At 29.3% G+C, this 19,521-nt stretch overlaps 4 protein-coding genes across 24 annotated transcripts in view; 2 read left to right on the forward strand and 2 right to left on the reverse strand.

Moving 5' to 3' along the window:
* Positions 1 to 387: 387 nt before the first annotated feature.
* Positions 388 to 4,234, forward strand: LOC130672089 (flavin-containing monooxygenase 5-like). 2 transcript variants are annotated; one of them, XM_057476368.1, is made up of 6 exons: positions 388 to 735; positions 806 to 947; positions 1,957 to 2,096; positions 2,187 to 2,390; positions 2,475 to 2,760; positions 2,979 to 4,234. In XM_057476368.1, exons 1-6 carry the CDS (start codon positions 509 to 511, stop codon positions 3,261 to 3,263), a joined length of 1,284 nt encoding a protein of 427 aa, XP_057332351.1. In that variant the 5' UTR covers positions 388 to 508; the 3' UTR covers positions 3,264 to 4,234. The 2 variants fall into 2 exon arrangements, with proteins under 2 accessions (XP_057332351.1, XP_057332360.1); XM_057476377.1 differs by having other exon boundaries at positions 627 to 716.
* Positions 4,184 to 8,029, reverse strand: LOC130672112 (trypsin-3-like). 2 transcript variants are annotated; one of them, XM_057476424.1, is made up of 6 exons: positions 7,873 to 8,029; positions 6,210 to 6,301; positions 5,928 to 6,016; positions 5,562 to 5,811; positions 4,538 to 4,609; positions 4,184 to 4,380 (listed from the first exon to the last, which is right to left on the reverse strand). In XM_057476424.1, the coding sequence occupies exons 1-6, from the start codon at positions 7,907 to 7,909 to the stop codon at positions 4,231 to 4,233; spliced, it is 690 nt and encodes a 229-aa protein (XP_057332407.1). In that variant the 5' UTR covers positions 7,910 to 8,029; the 3' UTR covers positions 4,184 to 4,230. The 2 variants fall into 2 exon arrangements, with proteins under 2 accessions (XP_057332407.1, XP_057332399.1); XM_057476416.1 differs by having other exon boundaries at positions 4,192 to 4,380; positions 4,454 to 4,609; positions 7,873 to 8,028.
* A 2,500-nt stretch (positions 8,030 to 10,529) lies between these two features.
* Positions 10,530 to 19,521, forward strand: part of LOC130678182 (glutamate-gated chloride channel) — a 74,119-nt gene continuing 65,127 nt past the window's right edge. For 5 of the 19 annotated variants that reach the window (XM_057485232.1, XM_057485233.1, XM_057485238.1 and 2 more), the window contains exon 1: positions 10,531 to 10,839. The gene's annotated coding sequence lies outside the window, so the exon portion shown is untranslated. Of the gene's footprint in view, positions 10,840 to 19,521 lie in introns of all 19 variants that reach the window. The other 14 variants (XM_057485234.1, XM_057485235.1, XM_057485251.1 and 11 more) reach the window with 9 other exon arrangements.
* On the reverse strand, positions 14,631 to 19,377 carry LOC130678553 (polyserase-2-like). The gene is made up of 5 exons (XM_057485836.1): positions 19,257 to 19,377; positions 18,184 to 18,914; positions 16,019 to 16,112; positions 15,680 to 15,942; positions 14,631 to 15,613 (listed from the first exon to the last, which is right to left on the reverse strand). Exons 1-5 carry the CDS (start codon positions 19,303 to 19,305, stop codon positions 15,134 to 15,136), a joined length of 1,617 nt encoding a protein of 538 aa, XP_057341819.1. The 5' UTR covers positions 19,306 to 19,377; the 3' UTR covers positions 14,631 to 15,133.

A 19,521-nucleotide genomic window follows, 5' to 3' on the forward strand; every position in this document is an offset into this window, starting at 1 on the left:
AGAAAAAAGTCGGAAAAATTTCCACCAGGGAACGTTTTTGAGAATTACGTTGACTATTTTATATTTTGTAATACAAAATTTTAGTTAATTTTTTATGGACTTCGTTATTTTAGATCTTCAAATTATATTTATTTTGTTAAACGTTGATTTAACAAAAACACATTAAAAAAATTTGTGCTCGAATAATTTCTAGATAAATTTTATTAAAAATATATATATAGCAATTTTTAAAAAATGACGTCTATGGTTGACAAATTATTGCTTATCTAGAAGCCCAATTGTTATCTTGGATTTTTAAAAATTTTGTGGTTTACATGCACGTGATTTCTGGTGGGTTCGCATCAAGATATAAAAACTGACACTCGTGTTGTGCAGTATAGTAGTTTACATTTGCTTTCGACAAAATAACCACAAATGTATAGTAATTATTGACAATACTTTCTATTCTATTTTAAAAATATTTTGAATTAAGTAATAGGACGCATTGAAATATTTAAAAGATATAAAAATGAGTTCAAATATTGAGGGAGTAGAAGTAGAAAAAATTCGGGTGTGTGTTATTGGTGCTGGCGCAGCTGGGCTATGTGCGGTACGACATTTATCAAATGATAAACAAACTTTCGAACCCGCGGTATTTGAACAGACTGAGGTGGTCGGCGGAACTTGGGTTTATGTTGACAAAACTCAAATTGATTATGGACATCCAATACATTCTAGTATGTATAAAAACCTCAGGTAATTTAATTGAGTTTTTGATGATAAATAGTTTAGGTTTCATTAATTTGTTTTATATATTTATTGTTAGAACTAATTTTCCATTGCAACTGATGAATTTTCCGGATTTTCCACAAATGAATCAAACTCAGCCCAGTTGTGGAACTCATGAACAGGTTTTAAAATATTTACAAGATTATGCTCATCATTTTAATCTTTACCAATATATTCAGGTTATTATTATTATTATTATTATTATTGATAACTTTTAAAAAACAAATAAGTTGCCGCCAAAAAGCCAGATTTGTATTTGTGCAAAAAAATATAATAACCAGGGTAAAAAAAAAATTATATGTAATTATATATAAATATATATGATTATACATGACTATATATAATTTTCCATACCCTAATAGTACAATTTGCTTAGCAAAAGTTTACTTTACAAAAGTTTCCTTGAATTTTTCGTCAAATGTCCGTCAACTTCAAGCATTTCCGTTTTTGACAACAATTTTTATACCTATAACCTACTATACAATTTGGCATAAATTTATTACCCGAATTAGAATGCAAATTCACGTCAAAAGTTGTATACAAATTGTCGTCAAAATGGAAGAGTCCGAAGTTGACGGACATTTGACGAAAAATTCAAGGAATCTTTTATTAGGGTTTTTTTTCTAGTAACAAAAGTTACCTCTGAATTGAGGAAATATTCTCCCACTTTTCTGTACGCATGCGCACTTCATAAATGTTCGGTAGTGGGGACTGTTTCCGAGGTTATTCTCTTACTGGGAGTCCCAGTCTGGGACTACAATAAAAGACACTACACCCCTGGTTAAAAATGAGAATTAAAAAGGATTAAAAAGAATTAATTTTTCAATATTTTTAATCCTTTTTAATACTGCCAATCCTCTCTTAAATGGCCACGTTACATGGCTCAATCTTTTTTATTTCTCTTTTTTAACCAGGGACGAGAGAAATGTCAAGTAAATATGCCTATGCAGCTCAGTAATGATTACAATACTCTATAGTTTATGTCACGCCGTTCTTATATGACTGCTTGTACAAACTATAGAGTAATGTAATTATTACTATGCTGCATAGGCATATTTACTTGACCTTTCTCTCCGTATACTTGGAGATACAAATTGGAGTTGACATTTCTTTACTCCAACTTGTAGTAACTTCAACTACAGATGCTTTTGTAGCAACTACAATTTTTTTTCCATGAACTTTTAACAGTTTAGTACGAAAATCATAAGTGTTCAACCTATAATCAATGACGAAAATTGGCGCGAAACAATATGGAAGATAAAAACAAAAAATTTGAAAACTGATCTTATTGAAGAAAAAACTTTCGATGCTGTTTTAGTTTGTAATGGGTAAATAATTATATAAAATATTTTCTTAGGTCAATAAATCGTGACCTTTAAAGTCTGTAGACTATAATTATTATTTCTAATTTCATATAGACATTACTCGGAACCAAAAGTTCCATTGATTCCGGGTGTAGAGACGTTTTCAGGGGACGTAATGCACAGTCATGATTATCGACACCCAGAAAAATATTATGGAAAGACAGTAATTATTCTGGGAGCAGGTCCATCTGGTATTGATATCGGTATTGAGATAACCGGGCAAGCAGCTCATGTTTATTTAAGTCACAGTGGTCCTCGGTAATGAGAAGAATAAAACAATAAAAAATTTATAAACTTATAAATATTCAATGAGAGTACTCGTAAAATTTTTTGAATTTTTAGGCTCTCCAGTTCTTTACCGGAAAACATGACTCAGACTGTAAGAGTGGAATTCATTAACGGAAATGAATTTCATTTAACGGATGGAACGATCATTATTGCAAACGCTTTGCTATATTGTACTGGATATAAATTTTCATTTCCTTTTTTGGACGAAGCTTGTCAAATTAAGGTGAACAATGATCACGTTGAGTCCCTCTATAAACAATTGATCAACGTTAAACATCCCAAAATGGCGATAGTAGGAATTCCGTTCCGGATTATACCGTTTCCGCTGTTTCATATCCAGGTAAAATTTTAAATTAATTTTTTGCTCAAAAAGATACTTATGTATAAAAAAATCTTTTAAATTTTTGAATGGGTTTTCAATCAGAAATTTTTTAAGCCCAGACTTGATAAAGAAATTTTTCACACACTTTTTGAAGTGTAAAAGCGTAAAAAAATCAAAATTCGTTTTTTGAGCTATTTTAGTATATGTATAATATATATATTATATAAAAAAATTAGATTCAATATTTTCTACGGCTTCTAAAAGGCCAAGTGACGTTACCGCCTATGGAAATTATGATGGAAGATTCAAAACCGAAAACTAATAAACATTTTCATGCTTTGGGAGATCTTCAGTGGGAGTATAATGATTACTTAGCCAATGCTGCAGGAATTGATAAACTTCCAGCGTTTTACAAAAATGGATATAGTGTATGGACTATTAAAAAAACAGAAAACTTGTTAAAATATAAAGATTCAAGAATTGAAATCGTGAACAATGAAAAGGTTAATGTTTTCATTTGATTTTTGGATTTATATAATACTCTAATACTCTGCATTGGGCGTCAATCAAAGTTTCAACAGAGCACATATTTTTCTATTAGGAAAGTTTAGAATTTATAGTTAAAAGTCATTATAGAAAAGACTCAAATAATCTATGAATTTTTTCACAGAATTTATAGATCCTATTTTTATACTATCAGTTTTATATACATATTTATGTAACTCATGCCGAAGAATACCCGCTAACTGGCTAAAGTCAGCCTCATAAAATTTTATATTAAAACACAATTCTTTCTGATTGGTCGAAAGTGTCATTTAATATATATTAAGTCATTACTTTTTATATTAAATCATGAAATTTTAGTGAAATGGGCGGAGTATATCCCTACTCAATGATTCAAGCCACTAATGAATCTATTACCTCCCTCTTTTATGACGTCACTTTGAATTTAGCTGCCTTATTAACGTGACCAAAATCTCTAGACTGCACATGCGCATTTAATTAATCAGCACACGCATGTGTAGATCAATGCAACGTCAGCTGAATTTTATAACCTTACATATCTCTACTAATTGATACGACATAACACCAAAGTTGACGTTTTTTTTTATTGAGTTAAGTTTTGTTAAGTGAATAGTATTAAACAAATTATCCAATTCCATAAAGTATATATATTTTTTAATAATAATAAAGTAAATTATTTTTATAACTCCGACTGCATGACGCTGACTTTAGACATCTATCGGCGTTTTTCTTCGTGCGTTCATTACATAAACTATTGTATGCATCTAGTGACATCGAGTATTATACTCTCGTGTGTTGGCAACACTCGATTCGCTCGTGCCGCCATACCCACACTCGAGTATAATACCGATTCCACAAGATGTATAATATACTATTTAAAAAAATAACTCATTTTATTCATATAAGTTATAAATAAAATTTTTTATTAAAAAAATAATAAACTTTTCTCATTAAAGTTCTGTTTCACGTTTCTATGTGTAAATTAATCCAATCTTTGATAAGATGAACATCAGTATAAATTCCTGGTGAATTTGGCCTTGCGCACTCGTCTCCCCAAGATGTGATTCCAATTAAAATATTGTCTTTATTAACTAATGGACCACCGGAGTCTCCCTAAAATAGAAAATGAAATCCTCATTAAGCCGAAAGAAATTTACCGAAATATATATAAAAGTTATTCAATTACTTTGCATGTATCTCGGCCTCCATTTTTAAAACCATAACACATCTGTCGTGGTGTTACAACGAAAACACTAATGTAGTCACTTACACATTCATTCCAATCAACTTTCGGCAAAGCGACAATTCTAAGAATGTTTGACAAGATATTTTCATCTCGAATCTGTTAATAAAAAAAGTCAGACGATGTTTCATAATTTTTTAAAATATTGCACACCTCGAATGCGAAGCAAAGAGGTGGCGCTTTACTGCACAGTAAAAAATATTGTGTTAAAATCAACACAATTTGTGTGTTAGAAACGGTCCACACAATATTTGTGTTATTTTTCAACACAGACTATTTGTGTTGAATTTCAACACAAAATTTGTGTTAAAATTTCAACAAAAAAATCGAGTAATATAAGAAATAACTTCAACACTTCTTAAATGTTAATGGTGACACAAAAAAAATGTTAACTTTTATATTTGTACCATGGATTTTTTTTAGGTTATCAAAAATGTCAACAATTATTATTTAACATTAAACTATTTTGTGATAGTAAACATGATCCTAAAGTTAGCAAACAGTTAACAATTTTTGAATTTTTTTATCAACAAATCAATTACGAAAAAAAAATAAAAATATGCGCATGTAGAAAAGTAAAAAGCTACAGATGCAATTTTTTAAATATTTTTTTTTTTTAAACTATACGAATCATGAACTTTGTCAACTTAATTTTTTTATGTCCAATTAAAAATAAATAAAATCAATGTCACAAAAATAATAACTAACCAAGCAAAACTGATGCTTACTGGCGCTTCTCGCGTGAATAGAAGGAAGACATTTTTTTTAACACAATTAAACTGTCGTTTCAACACTTTTTTGTGTTGATTTTAAAGTAACACTGAATAAATGTTGATAATATCGATTTTTGTACTAGGTAACACTTTTAAAGTGTTGAATAGGAGATCGATTGAAAATTTTAAAGTAACACAAAGAATTGTGTTGATTAGACACAAAATAATCAACACAAAAAATTTAACACGGACCGTTTTTAACACCGATACACAATATTTTTTACTGTGTCGCGAAATGTCAAAGCAGGTTGACGTCAATTTAAATTTATTTTTCTTACATTAAATGCTCCCCAGCCAACAGCAGCTCCCCAACTATTGTCAGTTTCATCTGAAGGTAACATTACCGGCCTTGATAAAGCATTGAATTGAAACATTGGTTCAATTTTAAATACAGCTACATCATAATCAGAATCTACCTGACTGAAATTTTCATGAGGAATTATTTCTGTTAGTTGATGAATTGACCCGCCAGATTTACGGTATTTTGATCCACTGCGTACGCTGTAGTTACTTGCTGATGCGATAAATCTTAAATCATTATGACATTGATTAAAAATATATGAAAAAGAAAGTAAAGCGAGTTAAAGGTCTAAACCCGATGAAAAATGTTTTTGTGTAAATATAGTATATTTTGCTTCCCTTACGTTGTAACACAATGCGCAGCTGTGATACCCCATTCAGAATTTATAATTGCGGCTCCACAAATATGATCATCATTCAGCCTTAGCGATAACTAAAAACAACAGTATTTACTGTAATCCCTGTTTAAGAAAAATGATTCAAAACAATTTGAAATTATTTCAAATAATTTGAATTAGGTAATATATATAGATATACACTTAGCATGAATTAAATCATTTTTCTTAATCAGGGATGCATATTAATATTTAAAACACTAATTTTTCAATTACTGTAGAACTACTTACCGCATAAGGTGCTATTTCAATGTCAATAATGTTATTTTCTCCACTACTCAAGTCATCTTCTGAGACTACTATTAAGTGGCTTTCAGAAATAACTGTCAAAGACAATGAATAGTTTTATTAATAGTAAAATAACAAAGAAAAATTGATAGTTTTCACAACTTATTTTTATCAGCTTACTATGATATTAGGGTTCTAGGCCAAAATATCCAATGTAAAAAGATCCAGTGCAAAAATATCCAGTGGAAAAAATATCCATAAGTCATTAATTTTTTGCATAAATGGATAATTTTTTCAATAGATATTATTGCGTTGGATATTTTTCATGGATATTTTTGCGATGGATATTTTTATGATGGATATTTTGACTGTTCATCGATATTAATGTTAATTTGTTTGAAGATTTTTATAAAAAAGTAAACAATACACCGAAAAAAAAACTTTTTTTAAGTATCTGCGTGTTTGTATCCCCTCCGAGTAAATATTTGTTTAATCATAGTAAAAATATACTCCAACCGAGCAATATTTCCTTGATTTGAGAATTTGTATACTTATTTTAAGAAAATATTCTTGGTTGGAGTACATTTTTACTAAGATTAAATAAATAATTTTCTCGGGGGATACAACCACGCAGATACTTGAAAAATGTTTTTTTTTTTTTTTTTTCAGTGTAGTATATTGTGTAACAAGGGATAAAACAAAACGATTTCAGACCAGGGTGAAGTTGGCTGACATCACCCGCAGTCTGAAATCGTGTTTCATCCCGAGTTACACAATATATTTTTCATGATTACCTGCATCGGAATTTGAAGTTTCAGTGTCAGCAGCCAGTCAGAAACAAGTTAATTTAAGTTCAAGTTAATTAAGTTAATTCAAGTTAATTAAGACCAATGATGTGATCAACTACTAACGCAAGCGTGAATTGTAATTTGCAATTCATAATTAAGGAGAAACTATAAATACTATTTATTATTCACACTAATTTTTATAAAACTTAATCACAGAACTGTCATTTACGTAAATAAAATTAATGGTCTGAAATTACTATTAAAAAAATGACAAGTATCAGAGTTTAAGTTGCTAACGCCTTTAGTCAGCTTGCAGAAATATTATTTGTTTCTTCTCGAAGGACAAAAGACATTTGTTTCTGCCCGCTGACCGAAGGCATTCACAATTTACGCGTTTGCTGATATTCATTCGCGGCATTGGAATAAAATTAGCTTCCATCGACTGGCTGTACAGGCACTCAAACTTTAAATTTCGACGCTGGTTTCATGAAAATAAAATTTATATTTGAACAATAAATCTTAAGAAGTACTAGAGTTTCGTACAGCGATAGTATTATCCAATATAATTTGATTTGTCTTGCGCAAACCTGGTCACCACTTTTTTAATTGTCTACGTTTATTATATGACTATCAATCTTTCTGCTGACACTCAAAAAAAGTTTTAAATTAGAATTCTTGTGCAGAACTAATAAATATCTAAATAGATTAGATATTTCCAAAATGTATGAGTCTTCGTCAACAAAAAATCATTCACCGTCGAGTAGTTATTCTTAAACAAACTAACAACTTATTTATCACTAAGCTGATAAAAAATAATTGTGAATGTGTATATAGATATATATGTAAGTGTGTTATGTATTAATTTATAAATTGCTTACGAGTAATTAATAAATAAAATATTATAACATTTTTCATTATTAAATAAACGAATTTTATGACCTGTTCTAATCAAGCAACTATTGACTAACTAACATAATTTTTTTAGATACTTTACCCGGCACAAGTGTTGTGAAGTAACTATTAGAGTAAATTTACAAATGTTGATAATAAAAAAATAATATAACGTGTTTGACGTACATAGCTTAGTCTTATCAATGCTGAACACATGTATGTCTTTGATACTTATTTTTTTTATTTCGTAATTATTACAATAATTTCCTAAAAGTCATATTGTAATTTATAGGTCATAAATAATAATCTATTCTCACGTGTGTATTTGGTATTTAAATATTCGTATTCTCAACCGAACAATCAAATCAGTGTAATAAGAAGATTTGAATTTTTTTTTATTGGTCGTAGTTTCAAGTAATTAATCACTCTATCAAAAAAAAATATGTAGGATTGTATGGGAATCCATAGAAATCCATGTAGGAAAGTATGGGTTTACATAAGAATCTATGGGAATAAACATACACGGAAAAAACAATATAGTAGAGTCAACTCTCTGGGATACTACTGAGTACTTTCTGTAAAAAAAAAATTTCAGACAGTACTGTATGCTATCTAGACTCGTATCCATTCTAGATAGTACCCAGGTACTATCCCGGACAGTAGTGGATACAGTCTAGATAGCATACAGTACTGTCTAATATTTTTTTTTTCAGAAAGTACTCAGTCCTATCCCAGAGAGTTGCCACTACTACACAGAAAAAAAGATTCCTTGGCACAAGAATTTTTTACTCGCCCCAAGTAAATTTTTTCCCTGCCCAAGAATGAATTTTCTCAGAGCAAGAAAAAACTTTTTAAGTCAATAAATTTTTTCTCGTCCCAAGAAAATTTTTGTGTTCAATTTATAATACAAAAAAATTCTTGCTCCCAGAAATTAGTTTTTTCTGTGTAAATTGTTTTTTCCGTGTAGGAAAGTCTGGAGTTATATAAAGATTCCCGAGGATATCGGTGTAAAAATCTACATAGGAATCTATGCTGGATTATTCTAGGAAACTATATGGGAATCCATCTAAATACGTCATGTGGGAAACTAAGTTGGATTCCTACATGAATTTTTTGATAAGGCAGAATTTCCTTTTTTATAGAATATCTCGGAAAGCCGTAAGACAATCATGTAGTCTTGCACTATTTTTGAAAAATTCTTGCAGAAGAAGCCTCCATGATTACTTTTTTAGACACCTATGAATCTCACAAAATATTACTGCAGGATTCCAACACCAGATTATAGTAGGCCTTTTTACATGATATTGTACAAATGAACATTAAAGATATCTTACTCACGATGTCAAGATGTGCAGCAACAGATACTTGAGCATATCATGAGTGAATTTTTTTTTCGCATCAATATTTTTCTTCTATCTATAAAAAAAAAAAGAAAAAAAAACTTAGTATAGGGGAGAGTGGGGCAAAATGGGCCCCTTAAGAAATGAGGGCTTACATGTAATATAAATTTCAGCCCATTTTGCCCCACTCTCCCCTACTTCCCTGATTAAACAACTGAATTCGATCGAATTAAACAGAATTAAATTTTTAATTCTATTTAATTCAGATAAATTCTGTTAATTCGGTACCTAACTTAAAAATGAATTCTGTCTAATTCGACAGGAAAACCAGAATTTGTCCAAATTAAAACGAATTTAAATAATTCTATTCGGTTTAATTCTGATTAATTCGAAAGTAATTCTCCAATTTCTGGTTCTGAATCCGAATCAAACTGAATTAAAACGAATTTGAAATTTTTAAATCGGTTTTAATCTGTTTAATTCAAATTCAAATTTTCAATTCAGTTGAATTCTGTTTTGCAGAATTCGACAGAATATAACAGAATTAAAATTTTTAATTCGGTCGAATTCAGTTGTTTAATCAGGGTTATCAAATAATATTGTTGGTCAATTTTTTTAACTTCCCGCGAAAAATTTGAAAACTTTCAAAAATTATAAACTTTAATGTTCTCAGCTCAATTTGTATGCAAGCGTGCATCTGTGTGTGTGCGTGCGATTTCGAAAACACACACTCATAATGATATTATCGAATTCAGCAACAGCTAAAAGTTTCGCGTTTATTTCCCAAAGTCAACCGTTTTCTCAATTTACTTTATATCTTATACTTTTCCGTTTGGAAATTCAAAATTTTAAAATCGATTTCGTAAACTTTTATTACCTTTAATAAAATATTATAACCTTATTTTTTTCGGTAAGTATTAAATTTTCGAAAATTACATAAAACTTTATGAGATTCTACAAAATTGTATAAAACGTTATAAAATATCGTTAAATTTTATCAACGAGATGAGATAAAATTTTATATTACGTTTTTTTTCCAGCATAGGTATATAATAAAAATAATGTATGTTTATACATAAATATATATAATTTAAAAAATTCAAATTTAAAAATTACCATAAATAAGATAACATTTCGTTTGAATGTTTAAAACATTTCTATTATTATTGATATTTGAATTAGTTGCTTATTGGTCTGATATTTTACAGAGGTGGAATAAACCGACCGTAGGGTGGCGGTGGTGTAGATTCGCTATGAGAATTCACCCTCTCAGTGTTTCACTCACCGCGAACCTTTGAGGATCTCTCGTATGTTAAAGTATTATTTGTTACGCGTATTATAAATTCAAATAAAAAAAAAATTAATTAATTAATTAATAAATACGTAAATAAATAAAAATTAAGTAAAGACAATTATCGTTATAATTATGCTCGAGTTTTCATACTCATATAATTAAAAAAAAAAAAAAAAAATAGTTTTCAAGTGAATTTGTATGTTTATTTAGTTTTTACATAATTTTATAAAAACAGTATTGAAAATAATCGATAATGCGAAAAAACGATAATTTGAAATTTTAGTGTCACAGGATTCGATAAAAATTTTTAAGCAGCATCGGTAAGTATTTATAATTAAATAATTCATTAATTAATTAATACGATTGTTTTACATAATGGTTAACGCGCAAGTACGTCATATTTATGTTAAACAATAGATATATGTATATATATGGGTATTGTAAAAAGTATATAATATTCAAAAGTAAATAGAAAAATCAATAGTTAAAATACAATTTTAATACAACCTGACTTAATTTAACTTTAAATTCATTTTTTATATATAAGCATGCGCACATTTTTACATAGATCGCAATTTATTGATCAATCGATTTCACTTTATTTACTTTTAATTTATTACTTTTAAATAGATCACTCATATTTTATAAATTAGGTTAAATTTTTTTTTTTTTTTTATGATGCTGAAGTTAGTCGACGTCTAATAATTTTTGAATTTTTTTTAAAATAAATTAAAAAAACAATATTTAAAAATTGCATCTGTAGCTTTTTTCATTTTTTACGTGTGCATATTTTTTTTTTTAAATTGATTTGTTGAAAGAACGAACTGAAAATTATCGATTGTCTGCTAACTCTAGGATCACATTTTTAATGAAACTGAAGTTAGCAAACAATCGATAATTTTCGGTCTGTTCTTTCAACAAAATTAAAAAAAAAAAATGCACATGTGGGAAATTAAAAAATCTGTACGTGCAATTTTTGAAAAATTTTTTTTTATAATTTATCTTTTTTAAAAAAGAACAAAAATTATTAACTCGGCAAACTTCAGTATCACGAATTTTTATAAATTTTTTTGTATATAATTTTAAAAATTTGTTTTAATGAGAAGTAACTTGTGCATGATAACATAAGAATTATCGGATGTTTGCTACCAGCATCATAAAATTTTAAAATTTTTTATATATTTTTTGTCACGATACGAGTTGAGAAAATTATTAATTTACAAAAGTTATGAAATTCCAACTTTTTTAAACTCGTGAGATAAAAACTGTTCTACATTAGAATTATTTATTTTATAACATCTCGTTTAACTCGAAGCAATTCCATTGGGTGAAATTTAGTTTTCGTTTTTTTTTTTCTCAAATACTAAAAAAAAATAAAATGATATCACGAAATAGCTGAATTTTAAATATTTAAAGGAAAAAATATTTAACACGAATTTTATAAATTATATAGTTTACCATTTTAAACATTTATTTAAATTCCAATAAAAAACGTTTTCTCTTTTTATTTTCTGGAACATTCGATTTAACAAAAGGCCGCTCGAACTTATAGACAGAAAAAAAACTTTATAAAATATGTAAGCTTTTATTAAACTTATATTTATTAATTGTTTTATGACACACATTTAAAAAAAAAATATGAAGATGACATTTATTGATTTAACAATAATCTATTTTTAAAAAATTACAGGCATTAATGTTTTATAAATTACTAGTGTGTAATTTTTTTATGCACAGATACAAAAATATTGTGTTAAAATTAACATAATCTGTGTGTTAGAAACAATCAATACAATATTTGTTTTTTTTTAACACCGACTATTTGTGTTAAAATTTTAACACAAAATTTGTGTTAAAGTTAAAGTCAACATAATCTGTGTGTTAAAAACAATTCACACAATATTTGTTTTTTTACACACCGACTATTTGTGTTAAAATTTTAACACAAAATTTGTGTTAAAATTCCAATACGAAATTCTTGTTAAAGTTAAAGCCAACATCATCTGTATGTTAGAAACAATCCACCCAATATTTGTTTTTTTTAACACAAACACAAATGTGTTAACAATTTTCAAGTGTTATCTAAAATTTATGTATTTATAAGCTTACAAGTGATTACGGTAAATTTAACATATTCTTTGTGTTACTTTAATAAAATTATTACGCGCTCTATGTTAGTTAAAATTCTAGTTTAAAAGTGTTAACACTTCTTTGGATAATAACACTTAGTAAATTTTACTTTCGTTTCAATTAACATTTTTGTGTTAAAAATGAATTTTCAATCACGGTTCTAAATTTAAAGTCATTGGCTTCTTAATTTTCAATTACGGTTTCAAATTCAAATTCTGAAGGATATGAATTTTCAATAAAGATTTTAAAATTAAAGAGTTAGGTATTGAATTTCCAAACACAGGCTTAAATTTCCAACAGTCGGTCTCAAATTTTAACAGTCAATTGTATGAGAAATTTAATAACAAAAAAGTTTTGATAAAAAATTCCAATCCATTTCTTGTAACTTTACAATAGAAAATTCTAACAGTGTAATTTAATATAAAGTTTTTAACACAGACTTGTTTCTTTACACAAATACGAAAAATTTTTTACTGGGTGGACCGTTTCAGCACATAGATACACAGTATATTTTACTGCGTACAACAACAAAAATACTACTAACCGGATAAGATGTGATAGTAATAAATGGTGGTACAGAATGAGTGCACTAGGATATCTTGACAAATGGCGCGAGGTTAAAGTGCTTTGTCCTTTTGTTTTATATCATCACACATATGAGTCTAACGGCTCTTTATGTTGTAGCTTTTTTCATTGTTAGGTACTCATTAAATTTTTTATATTCAACAGATTGTTATTCTAGTTCTTTATTATTATTATTATTATTTTTTTTTTAATTGTTTGAGGCTTTTAAGACAAGTGAAAAATGACACAAGGAGTTGCTTTAAAAAAAGTATCATATATTTCGTGCAGTACAATCCTTTTATAATATTTTTCTTTTGAGCACAACAACAAGTTGGTTCACAGTAGAAAAAGCTTTTGTATAGTCCGGCGTGACGTACCGTAGTTACTTTTTTTTTTACATTAAATGTCAGATAATTGCTTATGGGTCATGACACCATCGTCAATCTCGTTCAATTTTTATGGATGTTATTAAAATATAAATGAATGATTTGTTGGAATTTATATTTTTTTGAATAATTATTTTATCAAAAACGATATGAAATTTAAAAAATTTTTTATTCTTCATAATTTGTCTCAGGTGACAGAGGATACAGAGTTTTTAAAATTTCAAATTTCAAATTTGAATTCTTTGTTTTTTTAATTGGCGCTAGAAAAATAAATTTGAAAATTCAGACAAAATCGATTCGATCGGAGGTGAGAAATGTTTTTTTTTTACAGTTTCTAATGTTTTTATGTCGAGTAGATAACTAATTAGAGAAGTGGTTGAGTAGTTTCAAAGTTACAGGATCTTAATAAATTAGCAGTCAAAGTTTCCCGTATGATTTCAAACTGCGGTGATGTCAGACCTCGCCTACGACTCGAGCATCCAATTTCACCCTAGTCTTAAATCGTTTTGTTTCATCCCTTGTCACACCATATATTAGATAGATTTAAATTTTCATAGCCTTAATTTTGATTTGAAAATTTCAAATTTTTCTATTACATTTGAATTTGAAAATATTTTATTATATCAATTAATGAATCAGAAATTTCCCCATTTCACTAAAAATATAATCAGTTAATCAAAAGTTAAGACAAAACGTTTTATCGTAGTACATAAAATATTGTTGCCATTAGTAATGAACCAAAGGAAAATATTTAATTGAAAATCGATTCTACATCAGTCTTTTGGAGCAAGAAATTTATAGAATTTAAGATTCAGAAATTGTTACGAAAATACTTCGAAGTACTGAGACGCTGGCATCAGTTGGCCGAGTTCCAGTCTCTATTCCAGATAAAGCCATGTCGTCGTGATAGGAATTTTTACAAGAGACCAAAATACGTGAGTCAAATTGAGAGAGTTGGTGAGACATTCCTTACAACTCAGTCAAAAAAAAAGTGTAGATAGAAAAAAGCTTAAAAAAAATCTACAATGTAGTGAATAGTGAAGTATTTATATTGATTTGCAGTTCGTTAAACTTAGAAATTACAATTGTCTTCAACGATTGGTAGGTTCATTAATTTAACCCGGGAAAGTCGATAGTCCTCTTGTGATGTCACTGTCCGGGGTCTTAGATATTTTTCGGCTGACTGCCTGTTCTGCAGATCCAGTAGAAAAAAATTATAAAACTATAAATCGTTCGACGTCACATCTCAGGTTACCCTAGTGAACGTCGTCGAAACCCGGGTCTCATTCCTCGTCATAAGCTTAGACTTCGATCCACGAATGTGTCCACGGAATCGCTCATCTACTTTAGTAACTGTTGAAGAATTTTTTCACCCGACTGACCAAAGTCTTATATGTAATACTTATATATATGGATGTTATTTGATAATTAATTTGATTAATTGAAATAATCCATAACTTCACATAAGTAAAAATTTATTAATAGAACCAACAGTAAAAAAACTAGACTATCAATTGGTAAATTATACAATAATTTACATGGCCATTTTATCATCTATCCAATCACGAAAACTCGCAACTTCAGTGTAAACTCCAGGATATCCTGGCCGAGCACATCCATTTCCCCAGGATACTATTCCAGCAAGACGACCTTCGATAGTCAAAGGGCCACCAGAGTCACCTTGACAAGCGTCTTTGCCACCTTCTGGATAGGCTGCACAAATTTGTCCCTCTGGAAGTCCTCCAAATGAAAGGTAAGCATCGTGGCATTCTGTTTTGCTGATTATTGGCACATCGACAGTATTTAGAACGTCAGGAGTAGAGCCACCTTCTACAGTAGCACCCCATCCAGTGATTGTCGAATGAATTCCTTCGGCAGCTTCTTCTTGGTATTTGAAAAGATCAATCGGTTGACGGAACTCATCGACATCAAAAGGTTTAGATAATTTCATTAGTGCGACATCGTTTATTGGGATTCCATAGCGATTCGTTTTGAAATTTTCGTGAACTATAATCTGATAAGATGAATTAAATAAACGAAACTGTTAACATTGAAGACAAAAAAACGCGGTATAAATTACCTTTGAAACACCATGAAGAGTTCCACCACTACCTTTTGTTGCTGTTCCGGCGCGAACTTCAATTGCGCTGGCAGAATAAACTGCGCAATGAGCAGCAGTAAGTACCCAATCTTCGGCAACGATTGTACCACCACAGAAAGCAAAACCGTAAACCTGAAGAGATACTTGATGAGGTACTTCTTTGATATCCGTTGGCTTTCCACCGACAATACGCCCGTTAGGAGTGAAAGGGTTAATTATCGGGTACCAATGGAATGCATTTGCTGGAATTAATCCATTTAATGTAATAAGATTTTTTGTAAAAATACGTTTTTATATATCTGACCAATATATATTTACCAAATCCAATGGCCAATAAGGCAGCAGAGAAGAAAAACTTGAACATTCTCTTCGATGGTCGGCTTACTGTTTGCTGTTTCGAAGATTTCATAGCCTATTTATATGAAATTATGAATTGATATGACCTAATTTTCTTATTGAAATACGATAACTCGTTGATTGGTATCAAAGAATAATTTTCGGTGATAAAATATGATAAATCACAGGTCATTTAATGAGTTATTTTTAATCAAACAAAGAAAATATTCAATTTTATTAGTCAACGTTACACAAGAAATTTAAATGTTAATTAATTGACGTTCGTTAATTGCGTTTTTTAAACAAAATCTTATCTTGGCGAGGCAATGATGATGATAGTATATCTTGTGATTATGCTTGAATAGATTAAAGATCATTTTTTTTGTGTATAAATACTAAAGTTTCAAGACAATTGATTAATAATTCAAAGATGCGTTAATAAATTTGGATTTATTTTTTATTATACAATTTTTCAAATCACCACAGTTTCTATTTCAACAAACATCTGTATTAAATTAATTTGAATCTGCCCGAGTCGAAATATTAGACGTAAATTGAACGTTCTTAACGTTTTAAACGTAAATTGATCGTTTTCAACGTAAATTGAACGTTTTTAACGTTTTGGACATTAAAAACTCAATTTGACAACTTTCAACTTATTCAAAACGTAGGTTGGAGTATCATATATCGAAAACGTAACTAAAACCTATTTAGACTTACAATAAGAAAACATAAGCATACCAAAAAATTTTTTTCATCGATTTTGTACTTCTAGATTATAATCACAACAATTCCCTAAAATCTTGACGTCTGTCTTTCTGGCTCTTGAATATAAAAATTCGTATTTTGAAAAAAAATTTTTTTCAGTTTCATACTTCTATCTTTAACATTAGATATCTTTTCATATATTATGATATCAAGGCTATGAAAATTGTGATTACAAATATTGAAATAAATAAATTAATTTTATCATTAAACTAAAATCATAACTCATGAAATTATCAATTTTTTACGAACCAAAATACAAAAAAATCGTTCAATTTACTTTCAAAACGTTCAATTTACGTTTAAAACGTTAAGAACGTTCAACTTACGTCTAATATTTCGACTCGGGTGAAAGTTCGACAATAGATAGATAAGTAATGAGAAATCTACTTCCATTTCGGCTGTCGAATTCGGAGTGAATTTCACTCCGATGGAATAAAATAAATAAAAAATCATCCACTTTGAATTCACTGCGGATTTAATCCGCGTTCCGTCGCAAATTTTTTTCAGTGTAGGTCTCAGCGGTAGAATTTCATGAAATTGAAATATGATATCAAGATAAATGTCCTGAATTTAATTGAAAAAACAAAACAAGAATTTTTGGCCGATTGTGAAGCGAGATATCGATACTCAGTGCACGTAATTAATATGTAGTAGGTCCGATTTACTTAAAAAAAAGTCATATTTTCACGAATATTTCAAATAGCTATCGGTAGAATCTTTCGTTTATTTTCTATTAGAAGTTTACTCGCTATTTTTTTATGTTAATTGTTCTTTCGAATTACGGAATCTTAATTTTGGCGGGGTCGGTTCTAAAAAACAGTTTTTTTATACCTTTCATTTACTCAGAAATCGATCGAAATAAAAATAGAAAATTTTACACTTTAATTTCCTAATGAAACTTCTGAAAAATTCATATTTTTTCTTTTGTTAAAACTACCGCCTATTTCGAAACCATTACTTCTAAACTTAAAATTTAAATTATTCAACTTCCATATCTTTTTATTGTGGTTTATATAATAATATTCATACCATTATATACTACACAAATAATCACAAAAGTTTATTACATTTTTGCGCTGTCGATCGATATCTTAACGAGCAGAAATATGCAAGAAGAAGCGATGATTTGATAAAAATTACTATTCAGAATACTGAATTCGCATCGTTTAGAAGTGTACCAATATTTTTTCCAATGCAAACATTACCGCTTTTGTCGTCGTCGTTGTATATAATCATCAGATAACTCGAGAGTCAACCGAGCTATGAATAATAAACTTATCTCCTTATGATATCTTTGAAATTTTAAAAAAATATCAGAATAAGCAAAATAAAATATTCAAAAAATTTTTTATTTTATTATCAACATAAAGTAAACATTAGATTCCAGTAATTGTTTTAATCCAATCGCGGTAATATTGAACTTCCGTATAAACTCCAGGGTTTCCTGGTAGCGCACATCCGACTCCCCAAGATACAATACCAACAAGTCGTCTCTCAACGACCATTGGTCCACCGGAATCACCTTGACAGCTGTCTTTGCCACCTTCTGGTACCATTGCACAAATTACTCCATGGTCTGGGATAACATCAACGCCGTAAGCCTTTTGACAACTTGTAATACTAATAATAGGAACGGATACTGCTTGAAGTCGGCCACTGATGGGCAATTTCTTCGTCACACCCCAGCCAGTGACAACAGAATACGCTCCAATTTCAACTTTTTCACCTTGATCAGGCAGCTCTATAATCTGACAAGTTTCATCAAAGACAAATGGTTCCCTCACATGAACCAGAGAAATATCATTTTCTGGCACATCATGATGATCACTGTAATCATGATAATTAATTATTTTGTCAACGTCGTAGACGTTTCCGTCACGATCATCCCACACAGAACCAGCACGAATTGAATACTTGCGTTGAGGAAGTCGGGTACAATGAGCAGCAGTAAGAACCCAATTCTCCGATATTATACTGCCTCCGCACCAATGACGCCCTCGAACTTGAACACTAACTTGATAAGGTACTTCCTCAATATTAACATCTTCTCCACCAACAATACGGCTATCTGACCAATCCCGTGGAAAATTATTTGGATACCCTGTTATTACTGGAAACGATGAAAAAAATTTAGTTCTCCTCTTCATGTTTTTTCGTGGAAGAATTTCTCTTGGGAAAATATTTGTTTGTCATTCTTGTCAGTTCAATAGACGATGAAAATACTGTTGGCGTGGAAAAGTTAAAAAAACAAAAAAAAAACATTTTACTCACGATAAAAAATTTACTTTACTATCTAATAAAATTTGTGGTACATGACGCAAAAGTTGCTTTCAGAATAGGAAATATCGGAGTACTATTATTTTAACTCATAGTCACGGAATATTTTTTAGCGCATATATCAGTAGCAAAATTTGTGTGTGAATAAAAAATAGAGTTTTGAATATAGGCTTACCTACTGCTAAGCCAGCCAAGCCAAAAATTAACGCAGGATAATTGATCATTTTTATAATTAAAGCTGGTCTTACACTGGTCTCGCTGCTAAACTCAATCGTTATTTATACTTCTCCAAGTCACTAAATAATATACTTAGATTAACTTATTTTCGTTATTTTTATCTCAATACTCCATTTATTATCATTTGATCGTTTTTTTTTTACATAATATGTTAAATGATTTTATCAGAGTTGTAAATAAAAATTGTATAGAATTTGATAGTG

This window comes from Microplitis mediator, chromosome 1, assembly GCF_029852145.1.
Source record: "Microplitis mediator isolate UGA2020A chromosome 1, iyMicMedi2.1, whole genome shotgun sequence".
NCBI classification, from domain to species: Eukaryota; Metazoa; Arthropoda; class Insecta; order Hymenoptera; family Braconidae; genus Microplitis; species Microplitis mediator.

What these genes read in the sequence shown, in the direction of transcription:
- LOC130672089 (XM_057476368.1), top strand. Translation starts at nt 509, where the DNA reads ATGAGTTCAAATATTGAGGGAGTAGAAGTAGAAAAAATTCGGGTGTGT. An exon ending in ATCTTTACCAATATATTCAG is followed by an intron (nt 948 to 1,956) that starts GTTATTATTATT and finishes AACTTTTAACAG; the next exon opens with TTTAGTACGAAAATCATAAG. An exon ending in GCTGTTTTAGTTTGTAATGG is followed by an intron (nt 2,097 to 2,186) that starts GTAAATAATTAT and finishes AATTTCATATAG; the next exon opens with ACATTACTCGGAACCAAAAG.
- LOC130678553 (XM_057485836.1), bottom strand. Translation starts at nt 19,305, where the DNA reads ATGATCAATTATCCTGCGTTAATTTTTGGCTTGGCTGGCTTAGCAGTA. An exon ending in TTAAAACAATTACTGGAATC is followed by an intron (nt 16,113 to 18,183) that starts TAATGTTTACTT and finishes TCATATAAATAG; the next exon opens with GCTATGAAATCTTCGAAACA. An exon ending in CTTATTGGCCATTGGATTTG is followed by an intron (nt 15,943 to 16,018) that starts GTAAATATATAT and finishes GATTAATTCCAG; the next exon opens with CAAATGCATTCCATTGGTAC.
- LOC130672112 (XM_057476416.1), bottom strand. Translation starts at nt 7,909, where the DNA reads ATGAAAAATGTTATAATATTTTATTTATTAATTACTC. An exon ending in TTGGCTGGGGAGCATTTAAT is followed by an intron (nt 4,610 to 5,561) that starts GTAAGAAAAATA and finishes TTTTATTAACAG; the next exon opens with ATTCGAGATGAAAATATCTT. An exon ending in GAGGCCGAGATACATGCAAA is followed by an intron (nt 4,381 to 4,453) that starts GTAATTGAATAA and finishes TTTCTATTTTAG; the next exon opens with GGAGACTCCGGTGGTCCATT.